The sequence below is a fragment of the Cavia porcellus genome, unplaced genomic scaffold (genome assembly GCF_034190915.1).
Source record: "Cavia porcellus strain 051 isolate PalLab524CR breed Dunkin Hartley unplaced genomic scaffold, mCavPor4.1 scaffold_7, whole genome shotgun sequence".
NCBI classification, from domain to species: Eukaryota; Metazoa; Chordata; class Mammalia; order Rodentia; family Caviidae; genus Cavia; species Cavia porcellus.
In genome coordinates this window covers 56,452,357-56,468,573 of record NW_026947490.1, presented here as the reverse complement: position 1 = coordinate 56,468,573, position 16,217 = coordinate 56,452,357, and the positions used below count along the sequence as shown (strand labels likewise).

General features: G+C 38.2%; 1 protein-coding gene across 3 annotated transcripts in view; it reads left to right on the top strand.

Moving 5' to 3' along the window:
• The first annotated feature begins 65 nt into the window (after positions 1–65).
• The window catches only part of Nme7 (NME/NM23 family member 7), a 226,127-nt gene continuing 209,975 nt past the window's right edge, over positions 66–16,217 (top strand). Inside the window, exon 1 of one of the 3 annotated variants that reach the window (XM_063253631.1) lies at positions 66–411. Coding sequence is in view for 1 of the 3 variants with exons in the window: in XM_063253630.1 (XP_063109700.1) it covers positions 445–447 (3 nt within the window). In the remaining 2 variants the exon portion in view is untranslated. Of the gene's footprint in view, positions 448–16,217 lie in introns of all 3 variants that reach the window. The other 2 variants (XM_063253632.1, XM_063253630.1) reach the window with 2 other exon arrangements.

Sequence of the window (16,217 nt, the reverse complement as noted above, 5' to 3'; positions counted from 1 at the left end):
GGGGTTTCATTTCCGGAACACAGTTCCCAAACGGGAAGACATACGTTCTGTGGTGTGTTTAACCTCGAATAACACAGAACACACGGAGTATTGCCTTACCAAATGAGTGAATAGATACCTATTAAACATTTTAAAACCAGCAATATTTGGAGGCTTCTGCCTATCCATTTACATTTCCGGGTCAGCTGTCAACAGAACGGAAGTGGAGAAACTGGTATGAGGAAGGTGGCGTCCTGTAGCCCCAGGCGACAGCGAGACTAGGCGGGACTGCAGATTGGATGGGCGGATCTGAAGTGACTCTCAGCCATTGGAGACCAAGGGGTGGTGAGGCTGTGTGGCCAGCAGTGTGCAGCAGCGGGTGGAGCTCGGTTGCCAGAGTAACGACACCACGTTGCTAGCGGCTTTGTCCAGGTACCTGGGTTCGGGTGCTGAGATCCTGAAACCATGGTGAGTGCTGTTGGTGAGACCGGCCGGGCTCTCTGGGGCCCAGATTACTCCGCGTTTCCCGCTGTCTCGGGGCGATGGGCACCCGGAGGCACTAGGATCCTTCTTGCCAGGCACCCTCCCTCTGTGATCTTGCTCTCCCTGTCTCTGGCTGTACCCTGGGGTCCACGTTGTTGCTACTCATCCTCGAGAGCAGGGTAACAGAAACTAAAGGAGTAAGACTTAGAATGTGAGAAACTAAAATGACACATTATTCCGAATAAGCCCAATCTTTTGCATTCTTTTCGTGCTTTCATTAAGACTGAGTGGCGGTGTGTAAGTGACTGTCTCCACAATAGATCTTGGGGTCTTTGCTCCCCGGAGTGGTGGAACAATTTCTCACCCCGTGTAAGGGTCATTTATCAATAGAGACTTGTTGGGTCAGCTCCCATTAGTCAACTGATTACCTTCTGGGTCCGTGATGTATATCCCTTATTCAGATCTCAGTACTGAGAATAGAGTTTAGCGGCGTTTACCACTGAGTACTTTTCCAGGCCTCTTTGTTTTATATTTTGAGACAAGGTCTACCTAAGTTGCTCGGGTGGGACTTAAACTTGAAATATTCTCGCCTCACCCTTTGAGTAGCCGCTGGTCCCTGCTTTTTAACAGTCTCAGTATTACACAGAACTTCTGGAATTCACTTACTTGAGCAATCATGACCAAAAATTCTGAAGGAATTGAAATGGGACTCTTTGTTTATATTTTAATAAGCCTGTTAAGTGATTTTAATTCACTCATTGAGAACATCAAGGTTCTAGTTAATTCATGGAATCACTTCATCTTTTCAACACAAAGGTTAATAGATGGAGAATAGCAAGATCAGTGCTCTCGGGATGGGTATAGCTATTAATTTAAAAGTAGAGCCTGTACCCACCACCCTTTCATTCCCATTACTGCTTTTATAATTTTTGTTGTTGTCACCTCAATCTGTCCTTGCCTATTTCCTGTAGAGGTCTCTTCAAACCTCACTTTGTAAACTCTGTCCCCTCCCCTCTCCTTTTTTTTCCCCAAGCAGATGACAGTACACTAGGTATCATGTCCCAATCTACTCATTGAACAACATTTTTACATTCTTTAGTCTCGGGTTTCCAATGTAGAGAAATAATTCCATCCATCTTTACTCTTGATCTCGTTTGCTTCCAGACATTTTGCTTCCAGTTTTTTTATTTCTTGTGCTTTCATGCTTTTTCTCTCTACTTTCTTTTCAGTGCTCAAGTGATTCATTTTACAAAAATTAAATAAAACAAAAGCATGTCATCAGCCTTATTCAGTTTTTGCCCAATCCAGTCTTTCAGTAAACTACTTGAAATCACAGTCTTTTTTATGTGTATCAACTTCTACCCCAATTTTTTCATCTTCAAAATCTGTTTTCTGGCTTTCTCTCAGTGGTAGAGTACTTGCCTAGCATGTGAGATGCCCTGGGTTCAATCCCCAATACTGCAAACAACAAAACAACAAAAAGCTAGTATCTTCAATGAAATTGCTCATAAATTTCAGAGGATTTTGTAAGTGCCTGAGATTTATGGTCATTCATTTCTTGTTTCACTGTTTTGCCTGAGGTTTAAATGGCCAATGAGCTCCAGGGGCTTAACTCATTGAAGAGTTTATTTACAGTTATTAGCACATGTTAATTGTACAAGATAAGGGGTCCCATTGTGACATTGTCATACATGCATATAGCGTGATTTGATTTAACCTCTCTTCCCTAGTACCCTCTTTCAGCTATCTTCTCTTCTCTACTTCCCCTTTGCTAATAGTTTCCTTTCTACTTTCTTCTATAATTCTTCTCTTTTTCTCAAAGAGGGTTGACTGCACATTCCTTTTTTCATACAGTGCATCTTTCATACTTTACTTGCCTCATTCAGGTAAAATTATTTGCTTATAGATCTGCCACCCTTATTAAACTGTGAACTGTTACAGAAATGTTTGTTTATTTTGTACTCTTCTATTGCTTAGATTATGTTAGGTATTCAACTGTTTGCTGAATGAATAGAAAAAGAGAAAAAAAAAAGTGGTAAATGGCCTGAGAGAGTAACCGAGGAGATTGGAAGGTGGACCCCTTGCATATTAATCAGACAGTCATGACAAATAAATGGAATAGAATAAATGGAATTATTGCAAAATAATTAGAAATTACTAACCTGTACAATGGCAGGCGGAGGTGAAATCACGTGTGATAAATGCTGATTGTATGTGTGTTGTGTCTATGTGTATCTATCATATACTTTGCCACTCAGACTTTCCAGCAGCTAAGTGCAGTAAACTCCTCCTTTGTCTCCCTTACTTTTTTTATATGGTCCTTTCCTGCTCTCTTTTAGCACTTTCCTGGCTGTGATTTCTGGTGGTGACTCTTTCAAATTGGGCAGTCCTTGAAGGTTCTTCTAAGTAAGGGAGTTTTGTATGGAGACCTTAATGATATAAAGTACAAAGATTTGAGAGAGTATTTCAGGCAAGATGACCCAGATCAGAAGCCCTAGGACAAAAAAAAGCACCATGTGCTTTAGAAATTCATTATTGAATGTAGGAAAGAAGAGAACCTGAATGATGAGGTACTGAGGTGTGGCTTTAGTGGAGGAGTGTGGTGGAGAATGGCATGAGCTGTGGTTTGGAGAGGTCGCAGGGGCCAGACGATGTGTGCATACATATATAGCAGTGTTTTTCATTCTGGATTGTGATACATTACTGTACTCTGTCGTGAAATTAGTTTGTGTGATGTAGCTAGCCTCAAGAAAGAAGGCATAAAATAAGAAAGTTCGCAAATTTTGTTAAATATAGTAAGGGTAAAATTTTGTTTTAAATTTCATTTGTATGGTAGCTATACTGGATTATGATATACAATATATGTTATGCTGTGAATCATGATTTATGAAATTCAAGGCACGGTGTAATTTTTAAATAAGTAAAAAACATTTATTTAGCTCACGATTTTGGAGGCTAAGAGTCCAAACAGCCTAGTGCTGGCAATAGACCATTGGCTGATGAGAGCTAGTGTGTAAGAAAGCAATCACTTCAAGATAGGAAGACAATCTGTGATCCCAGTTTCATACTCCCTCTGGGGACAGATCTTACATTAACATAAGTACACCAAATAAACCCCACCTCTTAAAGGTTCTACACAATCATTTTTAAAAAATTTATTTTTATTGGTACATTTTTGTAGACCATAATGATCACATTCCTCATGGAGAATTTGCACACATACATAATACATTTTAATTCTTTTGTCATCTTCTTCTCCTCTCCTCCCTCCCATTTTTTGGTTCTTTTCCTGTTGGCAAAAGATATCCTTCTTTCCTATTACTTGTCTTTTATTTTGGTCTTTACTTAGATTTTGGCATGTAAGAGAAACCATGCCATATTTAAGCTTGTGTATCTGATTTCAGGACACAATATAATTTGATCATTATGTACATTAAAAGGCAAAATAAATAAAATATGAAGGCATGCAGTTTTGTCTTATTCCTCTTTTGACCTAGTAACGTGTTATTGTATAGCAGAAAAAGATCTGCATTTCATGTAAGCCTGAAATTGGCTAGAATAAAATTTTTGTTTCTTTCTGTATCCAGATCTCATTCCTCCATCCTTTGCTGTCAGTCCTTTATCAGAGAGCGTAGGTGTCTCTTATAAAAGAGAAATAGATGTCCCTTCTCTGTATGCTGCCCAGCTACTGGCACATGCACTGTGGCAAAGACTAGTGGTCTCTCAATAAGCAGCTGAGGACAGACTGTTTGCTCCCTTGGTGTGGCTCATGACTACTATATCATCAGCTTCTCTTTGCATCTAACTTGTTACTTATGGCTTCTGGTACCACAGTTAGGTTCTGGTCACAGATTCTAGAACCACTTTTGTCTTATGAAGCAGAGAGAGGAAGCAGTAGTTTAGTATGTCTCTCATACAGGTTGTTAAAGAACAGGTTCTCTAGTGGTAGCGTATCTAGTATTTTGTATCATGAAAAGTATGACTCACTAACAAAGAAATAGGAAAATTATTTATTTTATCAAAGATAGGATTTTTATCAAAGATAGGTAATAATACCTGAGATAAACTGCTAGAACAAAAGGATTTTAAAGATTTTCAGCTATTTTTCATATAGAGAAGACTAAACTATTGAAGTATTGTGCATATGTCTCAAGGCCGAAAGTTGTACCTGTTATTCCAGTGCTAGGAAGACTGAGGCAAGAGGATTGCAGCAAGTTTGAAGCCAGCCTGGGCGACACAGTGAGTTCAAGTTCAGCTTGAACTACAAAGCAAGACCCTGTCTCACAAAGAAAAACGAAAGAAAACAGACAGAATTGTACTCCATGCATGTTTCTTAGTTTCCAGTGGTTTTTAAATAAAAATTTCTTCTAAATAACTTCACTGTTTATTTGAGCTACATTCCTAGCCTTTTTGGTTTTTGTTTGAAAGAGGGACTAAGTTTCTAAATTGCCTGGGCTGGGCTTCAGCTTGGAATCCTCATGCCTCAGTTTTCCTGAGTGCTGGGATTACAGGTTTGTGCCACTACACCTGGCTGGCTTTACTATTTTTATCTTTATCATCTGTGTCTTATTCATTCAGAATTTCTTTGTTACTTAAATTGTTAATTTGGAAGAATTACTGTCCTAAAGCCTCACATTTATTGAAACTTAGAAAGTACAGAGCTTAAATTATATATCTAAAACCTAGAAAGGACAATTTTAAAATATTTTTTATTACAATTGTAGTCTAGAACATTTTATATTCTTTAATAGAAACCAGTAGTATTTATAATATGGAATAGTAATTGGAAAATAAAATGTTCTGATTTTCCTCACAGGCCACTCTTTATTTTTCTTTTGTTTTTCTGCCGTTTAACTCCTCATTGTTCTGTTATTATTAGTTACTCATAATTCAAAAAAATATTTTCTGTACACTAGGCACTGGTGCTTGGCTATACATTGCTTAGAAGATAGCACAGAGACACCCCTCCCCATAGAAGTTATAGGAAAAAACATATACTAGGAAATAAATCATAAGTGTAGGTTGGACCACAAAATAAAAATTACAAAAGGAGGTGGAAATTAATCATAAAATAGAGTGATCTGGCTTAGCTGGGTGATCAGGGAAAGCCTCGTCAATAGTACAGCTTTCTGAGTCCCTTTTTTGTTACCTGGGAAAAATGTAATGTAGTGAATAAATAAAATCAGTGAGGTCACTGTATGGTGATAAGTGGTATAAGAAAAATTAAACAAAATAGTATAATAGAGACTGGGTTCCAAGAGGACAGAGCTTTTGGTGTAGCTCTCAGGGAAGGTCCTCTCAAAGAGGCAAATTTTCCCCCTTGATACTGGGGATTGAATTCAGTGCCTTTGTACTGAGCTATATCCCCAACTCTTTTTAGCTGTTGTTATGACAATAACTTGTTAAATTGCTAAATCACCCAGACTGAGCTCAAACTTGCGATCTGCCTTCCTCAGCCTTCCAGGCTACAGGGTTAGAGGTGTGCAAAACAATGACCTGGCTAAGGAGGCAATTTTACAGTCAAAAGAAGCTTACTGGATAGAGATCTAGGAGCACAATGTCTGTTCTGGGTAGAGGCAGTAGTTGAGCTCAGAAGTGTGACAGGAGACCAGGAAGAAGAGAGGAGGGCTGGAGAACAGTCCTGGAGGTACGCAGAAGCCAGAAACAGTGAAACTTAGGAACTTGGGAAGAATTTTGATTTTATTGTAACTGGTGGGAATAATGTGTCTCAAACATTTTACCTATTCCATCAAGTTTTTACTTTCTTTGGATCTTCTGTAAACTTTAGTCTTATTAGTTTGTTCTAACAGCTCTGGTTTTTGTCCTATCTGTTACTTTTATGATTTTATAAACTTTGGAAAATATTTTCCTAGATTGCTCTTGTCTTTGACATTCAGAGACTCGTAGTTTTTCTTTCCTTATAGTTGTTATTTACAATTTAATTGTCCTCTATCCTTTGTCTTTTTCCATAACATAGTCTATAAAGTGTGCATATTCCAGGTGGGTGTGCATCTACTCTGATAATACATTTTCTGTGGGGATCCTAACCTAAAACCTCTCTTGATGGTGCTTATGGTACTCAGTTAAAGCTAGGCGTATCTTTAGCATTTCCAATGAACGTTATGTTCACTTTTCTGTAAAAACTGATTTAACTGCTTCATTTCTAAAATCAGTAGATATTTTAAGATTTCTAGTTAATTGGATGTGAAGGGTTATATCTATTAAAATGTACTGCTTACTTTATGTCTAATTTCTGTTACTAAGCTCTTTCCTTAATTGTTCCTGGCTTTTGGGGTGCTGAATCTTCCTCCTACAAGTGGTTTCTAGATTCTTTTTTTCCTGAACAAAGAATTATTCAAGACAAGCCCAGATGTAAACAGGATTTTATATTTATCATAGGGGGAAAAAAACCCCCAGGCTTTACAGAGCACTTTGAGCAAAAACAAAATAATTGTTTTGTAGAGTAAAACCAAGGAGCGAGAAGGTTCCAAAGTGAGGAAAACATGGGGACTTGCAAGGTGGGGATAAGGTGAGACAGAACTATAGTTAGCCAGTAAGATTCACTGCTCAGGTAAAATTGGTTAAAACTGGAACAAATGGGGAAGCGAGTCATGTAGCAAGCAGGCCCGCATACAGAGCAGTGACTCTTCTCCTACGGGGCTGGGATGGTGACTCCTGGCTTCCTCCTGGTGATAGACATCTGTTTAGAATATCAGCCCTTAGAATATGGGTACATTTGTTTGATATTTTGTCTTGAGTCCTGGCCCACAGTGCAAAGTGTCCATCTCCCCCACAGTTGCAAGGTACTTGGGCTTCTGCACTGGCTCCTTCAAGGACCCGTCCCTGTCTGACTGCGTATAATATTTCTGTCTAACTCAGTTGCCTGTAACATTAGGTCCAGGCCATCATATAGGAAATATTCTTGAGTTGTCATAAGAAGTCTTTGGGAACTGTTCTCTCCGTGTGGCCTGGCTTTTATAATTAACAGGTAATACCTACTTACCCAGACAATCTGGCGTTCCCTAGCCTCCTGCCTCATGATTAAGTTGCCATTGTTATCTCTGTTGACTCATCTTATGTACCTTACCTTCTTTGTTTTCCTCTTTATTTGGTACTAGGAATTGTGTCTAGGGCTTTTATACTGTGCTACATCCACAGCACTTTTTTATTTTTATTTTGAGATGGATTTTCCTAAGTCATTGACTTTACTGCATTTGATCTTCTTCCCCTGGGCTCCTGGAGTGCTAAGATTACAGATGCATACGCAGTTTATATTTCTTTGTTCTTTAAACGTGTTTCCAGGGGCTGGGGATTTGGCTCAGCAGCATAAGCGCCTGCCTTGCAAGCAGGCAGTTGTGAGTTCGATCCTCGGTACCGATAAAAAGGAAAAAGACAATAAAACAAACAAAACAAAATGAAAAAAAAACGTGTTTCCAAATGCATGCATTGTGACTCTAGGACAGCTTGATATATGTAAACTTAAATTTTATCTTTGTTTTCCATAGCTCCAATATATACAAGTTAAATATGTATCTGTTATATATGTTTTATTTAGTATATATACTTGTAAGTATGTATATTCTGTTGTACAAATATAGAAAGATTACTGTTGTGGTTTAAATCTAAAATGTCCTTTAGAAGTCTCATGTGTTCAGAGGTGGGGCTTCTGTTAGGTAATTGGGTTATGATGTTGCTATATTCATCAGGTTAATCCATTGATGAGTTAACAGCTGAATGTGCTGTTAAAGGGCGGGATTGGTCAGAAAAGTTGGGTCACAGGGGGCTTGGCCTGGAAGGGCATGTTCTTGACCGTGGCTCTTTTCTCTCTCTGCTTCCTGGCTTCCAAGAGCAGTATTCTTATACTGTGACCTTCCTCTGTACCACATCTGTCTCAGAGCTAGCTCATCATGGACTGAACTGTCTGAAAACCACAAGTGAAATAAACCTTTCTATAGAGAGCCTTTCCTGGACCTTGTCTCAGTCCAGGAAGTTTATGTTTGTAATCCCATGGAAAAGTTATTGGAATTCTAGTGAGTTAATTCCAATCTACCACTTCCAGTACAAGCCATAGTGACAATAAAGACACTAAGACATATTTGTGGTTATGGGGAGCCAAGGGGCCCCTAAGTCCAGCAAAGATGGTGGTTCACCAGAACAAAGGCCTCCACCCAAGGCCTAACCCAAATTTTATTAATTCATGAAGGAGGGAGTGGCTTGAGGATGAGTGACTGTGAGAAAGGTGGGAAGAACATGAGTTCCGTGAGCTGGGCTAGGTAGGAGGCCTGAGAGCAGTTGGCAGTATGCAGAGAGAAAGATATGGAGAAAGACCAATGTGCGTAGCACAACTGAGGTAGGCTCTAATGTTTAGGGGCCTGGAGCTGGTGCTTCAGTTCTGATATGTAAATTTTTCTGTTCTGGAAAGTCATAGCCTCTTATCTTGAGGCTTATCCCAGTTGGCAGCCCTGGAGCAGCTGTGTCTTTTCATCCTGCTGGGCTCAACCATGTTTTTTGCTGGCTTAGCTATGTCCTTTTGGTAGTCAAGGGGCAGGGAAACAGCTCAGCTAGCCCTGTTTACATTGCTTAAAGCCAATGGAAGGGATGAAGAAATAGCGGTTCTGTACATGTCAGTGTATGGAGACAGGACCAGGTTTAGCTGAAATGGAGATGATTGCTCTTTATTCAAGGAGAGTCATCCAAGTGGTCCTCCACAGCTTCCCTCCTTTATGCCACAATGTCAGGCATTTTGTCCCACTGAGAGGATGATGACTAACACAGAAAATTGGTACTTGAAGTGGAGTTGTCACTGTGAATGACTCTGACCCTGTGGTTCAAAAGCTTTTAAAACAAGTTTGTGGGAGGGGCTCAAAAAAGTTTTAAAGAGACTGGCTAGAGGAGATTATAAGATTGTAAGTAGACTGGGATGGATGGATGATGTGAGTCCACTAAGAGCTCAGAAGACCAGAATGCTGGTAGGAATGCAGACAGTAGTGGCAAGGTTCTTGAGTTTCCAGTGGAAATGAGGACTGTTTTAGAAATGGAGCTATAGAGACCTTGTGTGTTATATTCTGACAAAGAACTTGTCTGCATATGTCTTGCCCATGTGTCAAGACTTTGCAGGAAACTAAGTTTAAAGTTGATGGACTAATGCCAAAATATGTAACAGTTTTATAGTTTAGACAAAAATAAATTCTTTTGAAGTTGGCGCTATGGAGCATAGTTGCTAAGAAGATTAATACCATTACAAAGAAGCCAGGTACTTTGCATCAGGACAAAAGGAATGGTAACTGAGGGCATTTAATAGTTGGCCAGGCCACACCCAGTGTAAACTGAGGGGTGTAACAAGGTAAACTACTTTTGTTTTCTTTCTCTTTGCTATACTTAGACCCAGGATCTTCTATCACTGAGCTGTATCTCCAGTTTTTCTTTTCTTTTTCTTTCTTTCTTTCCTTCTTTCTTTCTTTCTTTCTTTTTTTTAGACAGGATATTGCTATGTAGTTCAGGCTGAACTTGTTTTGTAGCCCAGGCTGGCCTCAAACTTACCCTCCTGCCTCAGCATCGCAAGTGCTTTTTTTTTTTTTTTTTTTTTTTCAAATTTTCGAGATAAATCTTGTGAAGTTGCCATGATCATCTTGATCCTCTTGCCTCAGCCTCATGAATTAATAAGATTACAGGCATGTGCTTCTACACTCATTAAGGATAAACTCCTTTATAATATTTTGTTTTAAAAAAAGAGCCCAAGGATACCCTGCTTACTCTGTGCTGCTGAGGGAAGTGTGTCCCTGAGTTAGGCACCCAGAAGTCACTGCAGTCATGTTCCATGGGGGCCCAGCTAATGCTCAAGCAGGCAATAGACCTTGGTGTTTCCCATGTGGTGCTGATTTTCTAGGCATGCAGAATATAAGAATTGTGGGGTCAGGAAAGCTTTCACTTGGATTTCATAGGATAGCCTAAGAGTTCAGGCAGTGTGTCCCTGAGAGGGCAGTGCCTGAAGCTGTGAGAGTGAAGCCTAAACTGCAGTGAAGATTCCAGAAAGTGTGAGATGTCAGGAACACAGGACATCTGCTGGATACAACCACAGGCAGCAAGTGGAGATGGAGCTAGTCAAGAAAAAATGGGCTACAGCTGTCATCTCGGTATGGTGGGCTGCTCAGTCCCTTTGGAGCTCACATCTCACCACAACTTGCCCTCGATGCTGAATGTGGAGCCACAAGATTTAGTGTTTGCCTTACTGGCTTTTGTTTTGCTTTGATTCAATTCCTTTATATTCCCCCAATCTTCCCTTTTGGAATAAGTATATTTACCCAGTCGTATCATATATTGGAAATTTTTAGCTCTCTTTTTAACAGGGGCTTGCAGATAAGCATTTCCTTTAAATCACAGAGGAGTCTTTGAACTTGCAATTTTTAGTAGTGCTGGAACTGTTAAGATTTTGGTGACTCTCAGAAATGGACAAAATACATTTTACATAGTGAGATGGACATGAACCGTGGAGACCAGAGGTGAAATATTATAGTTTAAATTTAAAATGCCACCCCCAAGTCTCAGGTGTTCAGAGATGGGGCTTGTAAAGATGCTGTATGCATCAGGGACTTGCTGTTAGGATGTGGGGTGTGGTCAGATGAGTGGATCCCTAGGGACATGACTTGGAACGGTGTGTCCTTTTCCTGCTCCTCATTTGTCAGTCTCTACTTTTTAGCTGCCAACAGTTGAGTAGCTTTTGCTTGTCATGCCCTTGTACTGTGCTATTTCTGCTTTGATGGCAGTCAGCCATGGACTGAAACTGAGCAAAAGTAAACTTTTCATCCTTTAAGTTGTCAATGTAAATTATTTTATCCCATAAAAAGGTGACTAATAAAATTACTTAGTCACTTTTGCAGGTTTGAACATACAGAAGTGAAACAAATTAAATTTATATATACTAAAACCACCTGTATAAAATCACTGTTAATATTTTGGTAAAATATTTCAGTCATATAAGTATTTATTTATTTTACTGTGAGCCTACTGTATAGAGATAGTGCTTACAGACTTGCTGTGTTTTTCCACTTAATATGTCTGTACACTTTTCCAGATAAGTTTTAAGAATTGTGTCTAAGTTTTCAAATAGTCTGATTTAACTGACCCATTCATTAAGTTGTCAACACCATAAATGGCACATTTTTGCACACATCTATCATTATTTCCTTACAGTAAATTACAAAGATAATAATTGGATGATATGCCATGTGGATTTTTAAGGTTTTGCTCTGCACTGCCAAATTACCATCAGAAAAGTTTTACCAAATTATGTCCTGGAGAGTGTGTAGGGTACCTGTTTCTCCTAAACTCTTAAGATTACATACATATATCTAACAATACATTTGAACTTGCAATAAAAATGTCACTTGCTTTTCTGAGAATACTGAGAAGAACTATAAATCATCGTATGCTCTGTAGGTAAATGGCACTATTACTGCTTATACCATTTCTCTGTAATTATTTCGTATCTCATAAATCATTAACACTTAAAACATGGTCTGTCTACAATGACGAAACTAAAACTGGCCTTTCTTTATTATTCACAGACAAATTATTGTGTTTTCTCTTGTCTCTCTGTTTTGAAGAAACAGGCTTTTGTAGTAAAAATGGACTAACATAAATCTAAAATTTTTAATCTTTATTTTGGTCTTGGTGTTAGCACTTAAGCACCATGTATTATATAATCTTTCTGGGTAATTCTTTTCCCAGCCATAAAATTGGAATAATACTTTTGCTCAAGTTACCTTAAACCATTTTTGTGACAGTCAAACAAGGTGATGTATATGAAAGTAATTTATAAACTGCAATGTACTATACGCATGAAATATGTTCATATTTACCACATTGCTTCAAATACTTGGGGCAATGGAAGGAGATTAAAATCTAAAAAGAGTTCCAGAAATAAATGTTTGAGATTAGTTGTGTTATTATTCAGTTTGTGACTATTGAAAAACTTTACTTTTATATATTGAATTTGTTTTCCTCAGTTTCTCTTATAGATGTATTTTACTAACGGAAGCAATAAAAAGCCAGAGAAAAGGGAGAAGAAGATGGGAAATGGCAGAAATAAGTCTTGAGTTCAATTCCTACAACTCTCTTATAGTTTTTGGGAGAGGTAAAGAAGCCTGATGTATTTAGCAGGTGTTATGTCTGAGATCCATGAATTTCTGTTGAATTTATTTTTTAAAATTTTTTAAAAAATTTATTTCAGGAGAAAAAAAGCAGAAAAAGGGTACAAGTTATAGAGAATTTCAGAAAAAATAAACAGTGGAAATCACTAGTTAATAGATTACATATTGTCATCTTAGATATAGTTGTTCAAGTTATAAAATTAAAGCATATAAAGTGACATTCAAACAGTGAGACTGCAAACAGTTCTGTTCAATGATCCAACAAAACTCGGTAGTATGGTTATCTATCTTATACACTTAAATATACATGTAGTTATATCCTTTAGAGCACTTTCTTTTGTACAATGACAATTCCACATTTTGGGTTTTATTACTTCCACAGTTCTTATTACCTTTTTTGAAGAGAATAAAACCAAATGTGACACAACAAAATAGATCAGTCAAATCAAAAGGATGGACATAATACATAATGTAAAAACAAAATACAAGGTGATCAACAATGGTTACCATAATGCCTCTTGCTATCTTAAAAAGAATTGCCTATATCATCAGTTATAATAAAATTGAACAAAACAGTAAAGAACAAAACCAATAAAACCAAAACATTGGAGACATTACAGGACTTCAAAAGAAGATAGTATCAGAATGTTATCAAACCAGAATGGGCGTCATAATGAATCTTATTGTCTTCACAGTTGTTGCCTACACTCTCGAACTTGGTACTATCAAGCAAAACAGAATAGAGGAAAATCAGTCAAAACAAGATGGTGAGAGCAATATAGGGTTTCAAATCAAGTTAATAAGAAATCAAAGTGGGTTACTATAATATATCCTGCTATTTTTTAATTTATTTTTCCCTTAATTAAAAAGATAAAAATAAAAAGTAAATAATAAAAAAAGGAGATTGAGATAAAAGAGGACATAATAACAAAACAGCACAGGTCAAAACATAACCATTTAAGCAAAATAGTGTTTCACCACAAGATATCTGACATAAAAATAGTTACCATAGTGTCTCTTTCCTTGAAATCTTTTGAGTATAACTTCGTATACTATAGCATCAAACATATCAAGACAATGTGAAACCATTCAAGAGAATGACAGTATTACAGGATATTTAGAATCAACTAACAGAAAATGAACAATGGTTTCTGTATAATCTCCTTTTCTATAAAAATTTTTGTTTATATTATCACATATAATAAAATCCAATAAGATACAACATGTTAAGACAGATGGAGACAGAAGAACAAAAAGCTTGATAGGACTTCAAAACAAGATGATATTAAATCAACACTAGCTATTATGATGTCTTGTTTTCTCTAAAATAGCTGTTCCTACCATCCAACCTTCTCTGCCTCATTTCTGTTGAGCTCTTTTTCTGTCATTAGTTGTCAGTTTGTCTTCTTCATTTTCCTTTCTGCTCCATTCATTGTGGCCTCTGCCACTGTTTCTGGAATCTTGGTATTTTTCTTTTTTAGAATGTCCTGCAGTACTCTCGGTAGAGTTGAATTGGTGGTTGCAAATTCCCCTAGATCCTCTTTATCCTGGAAACACGTTGTTTTCCCATCAATTTCTAGGGACAGTTGTGCATGATATATCAATCTTGGCTGCAGGTTATTATCTTTCAAAGCTTGAATTATTTCACCCCATGATCTTCGTGATTTGATGGTTTGTGCCGAGAAGTCTGCTGTAATTCTGATGGATGTTCCCTTGTAAGTGATCTGTTTCTTGTCTCTGATGGCTTTTAATATTCTGTTTTTATATTGGATTTCTGGAATTTTGATTATTATATGTCTGGGTGTAATTCTGTTTGGGTTGTAGGTGGCTGGGGTGCTGTATGCCTCATACATCTTTGAGTATCTTTACCTTTTGCTAAATTAGGGAAATTCTCCTGGATTATTTCTGTGAATAGCCTTTGTAGTTCATTTGTTTGTGTCCCTACTTCTTTTATGTTCTTAATTCTTAAGTTATAGATCCTCTTATCATCTTCTAGCCTTTGTATTATTGCTGTTTGTTTCCTTATTCTTTTTAAGAAGTTTTTCATTTCATGTTCCCACATTACAATTCTGTCTTCCAGTTCAGATAATCTCTCCTTAGTTTCTTTCAAGCTGTTGTGTCAGCTTTCAATAGAGTTTTTAGTTTCCTGGTAATTTCTTTGAACATGCTTCACATATTCTATGTTTTCTCTATTTTCTCCATCAAACAGTTCTCCCCTTTTTTTCTGTTCTTCCATTCCACCATCTGTTTTTTTCTTGGGCGGTGCTTAGCATTTCTCTAACTATTCTACTTATATCTTGCTTTACTTCAGTAAATACTTCACTTTTGAACTCGTCTATGAGGCCCTGGAGATACTGCTTTATGTCTGTTGGTGCCGTGTCTGATACTGCATGTTTTCTGTCCTCATTCTCCTTTGCATTTACCTTTCCTGGATCAGTGTTTTCAGCATTAGGGGCTGAGGACCCTTTCTTGTTGCCTCCTCTTCCCATACTTTTTGTTCCTTACATACAAGCGTATACAGGAGGCTCAGTTTCTTTCTTTGTCAGTTACAGTTTGTTTGAATCCGCCAGTTAGGTGTTCCTGCCCACTGCAGTGTATTAGGGAGACACAGACCTGGGCAGCCTCTGCTGGGCCTGCCCCTCCAGGTTAGTCAACCTACTGAAGGCTTTACTGTTAGGTTGCACCGCCAGGTGCTGGGACCTGGTTTGGGCTGGCCTACTGGGTCTTAGTCTGTAGCATCACCCAGGCCAAGTGCTCCCCACCAATCCCTTTTGAGAGGGAGATATGTGACTAAAGTCACTGCAGCGTCCTGTTCTGGCTAGTCTGCCTGGTCCCAGAATGTCCTCTGTTGGAGCCTCATAGTCTATGGAAGGGTCCCCATTCCTCTCACTCACCGTAGGTCGATGCAGGGCTCCCCATCAGTCCCACTCTCAACTGCGTTCACAAATTCCTGCTCTCAGATCTTTCGCATCTCTGTCCCTGCTGTGCCGATTCAGACGCAGCAGCGGCAGCAGGCAATTCAAATCACGGTTTCCAGAGGCAGCTTTCGTGCTGAGATTTTATGTGTTCTGGTTATAGCACCGGAATTGCATTTCCAGTTGGTTTCTCTCAGCTTAGTTCATTCCTGGGTCGGCAGGATATATTTCCCCTTGCTTAGAACTCCTCACACCGTGCCATTCCTGGATTCTAAGCTGGCTATCTCAGAGAGCCTTCCTAGCTGCTGTTATCTATTCACCATGTTTGCCTGGAAGTCAAATTTCTGCTCAGTTTAAATGGACTAAGTTGGGAGCACTTACTTTTATTGTTGGTAGTCTTGAGATTTTGTTATTTAATAATTTGATTGTGAAAGTGCAATGAGAATGTTCAGACTCCATTTCTTACTACTTAAGTTTACAAATATGACTTTGGAAAAACAGAATTCCTCCAGCTAGTGGCAAATGCAGTTCTATCATTTATGTCACCCATCTTGTTTTTTAAGTAAGTTGTTAAATTTTACTGTGCATCCCACATTTCTAAAATGTTAATATTTATATATCTTAAATATGTGAATATTTCTTGTAATAAAAAAAAGTAAACTGGGCTCACCCCTAAAATCCTAGGATTCTG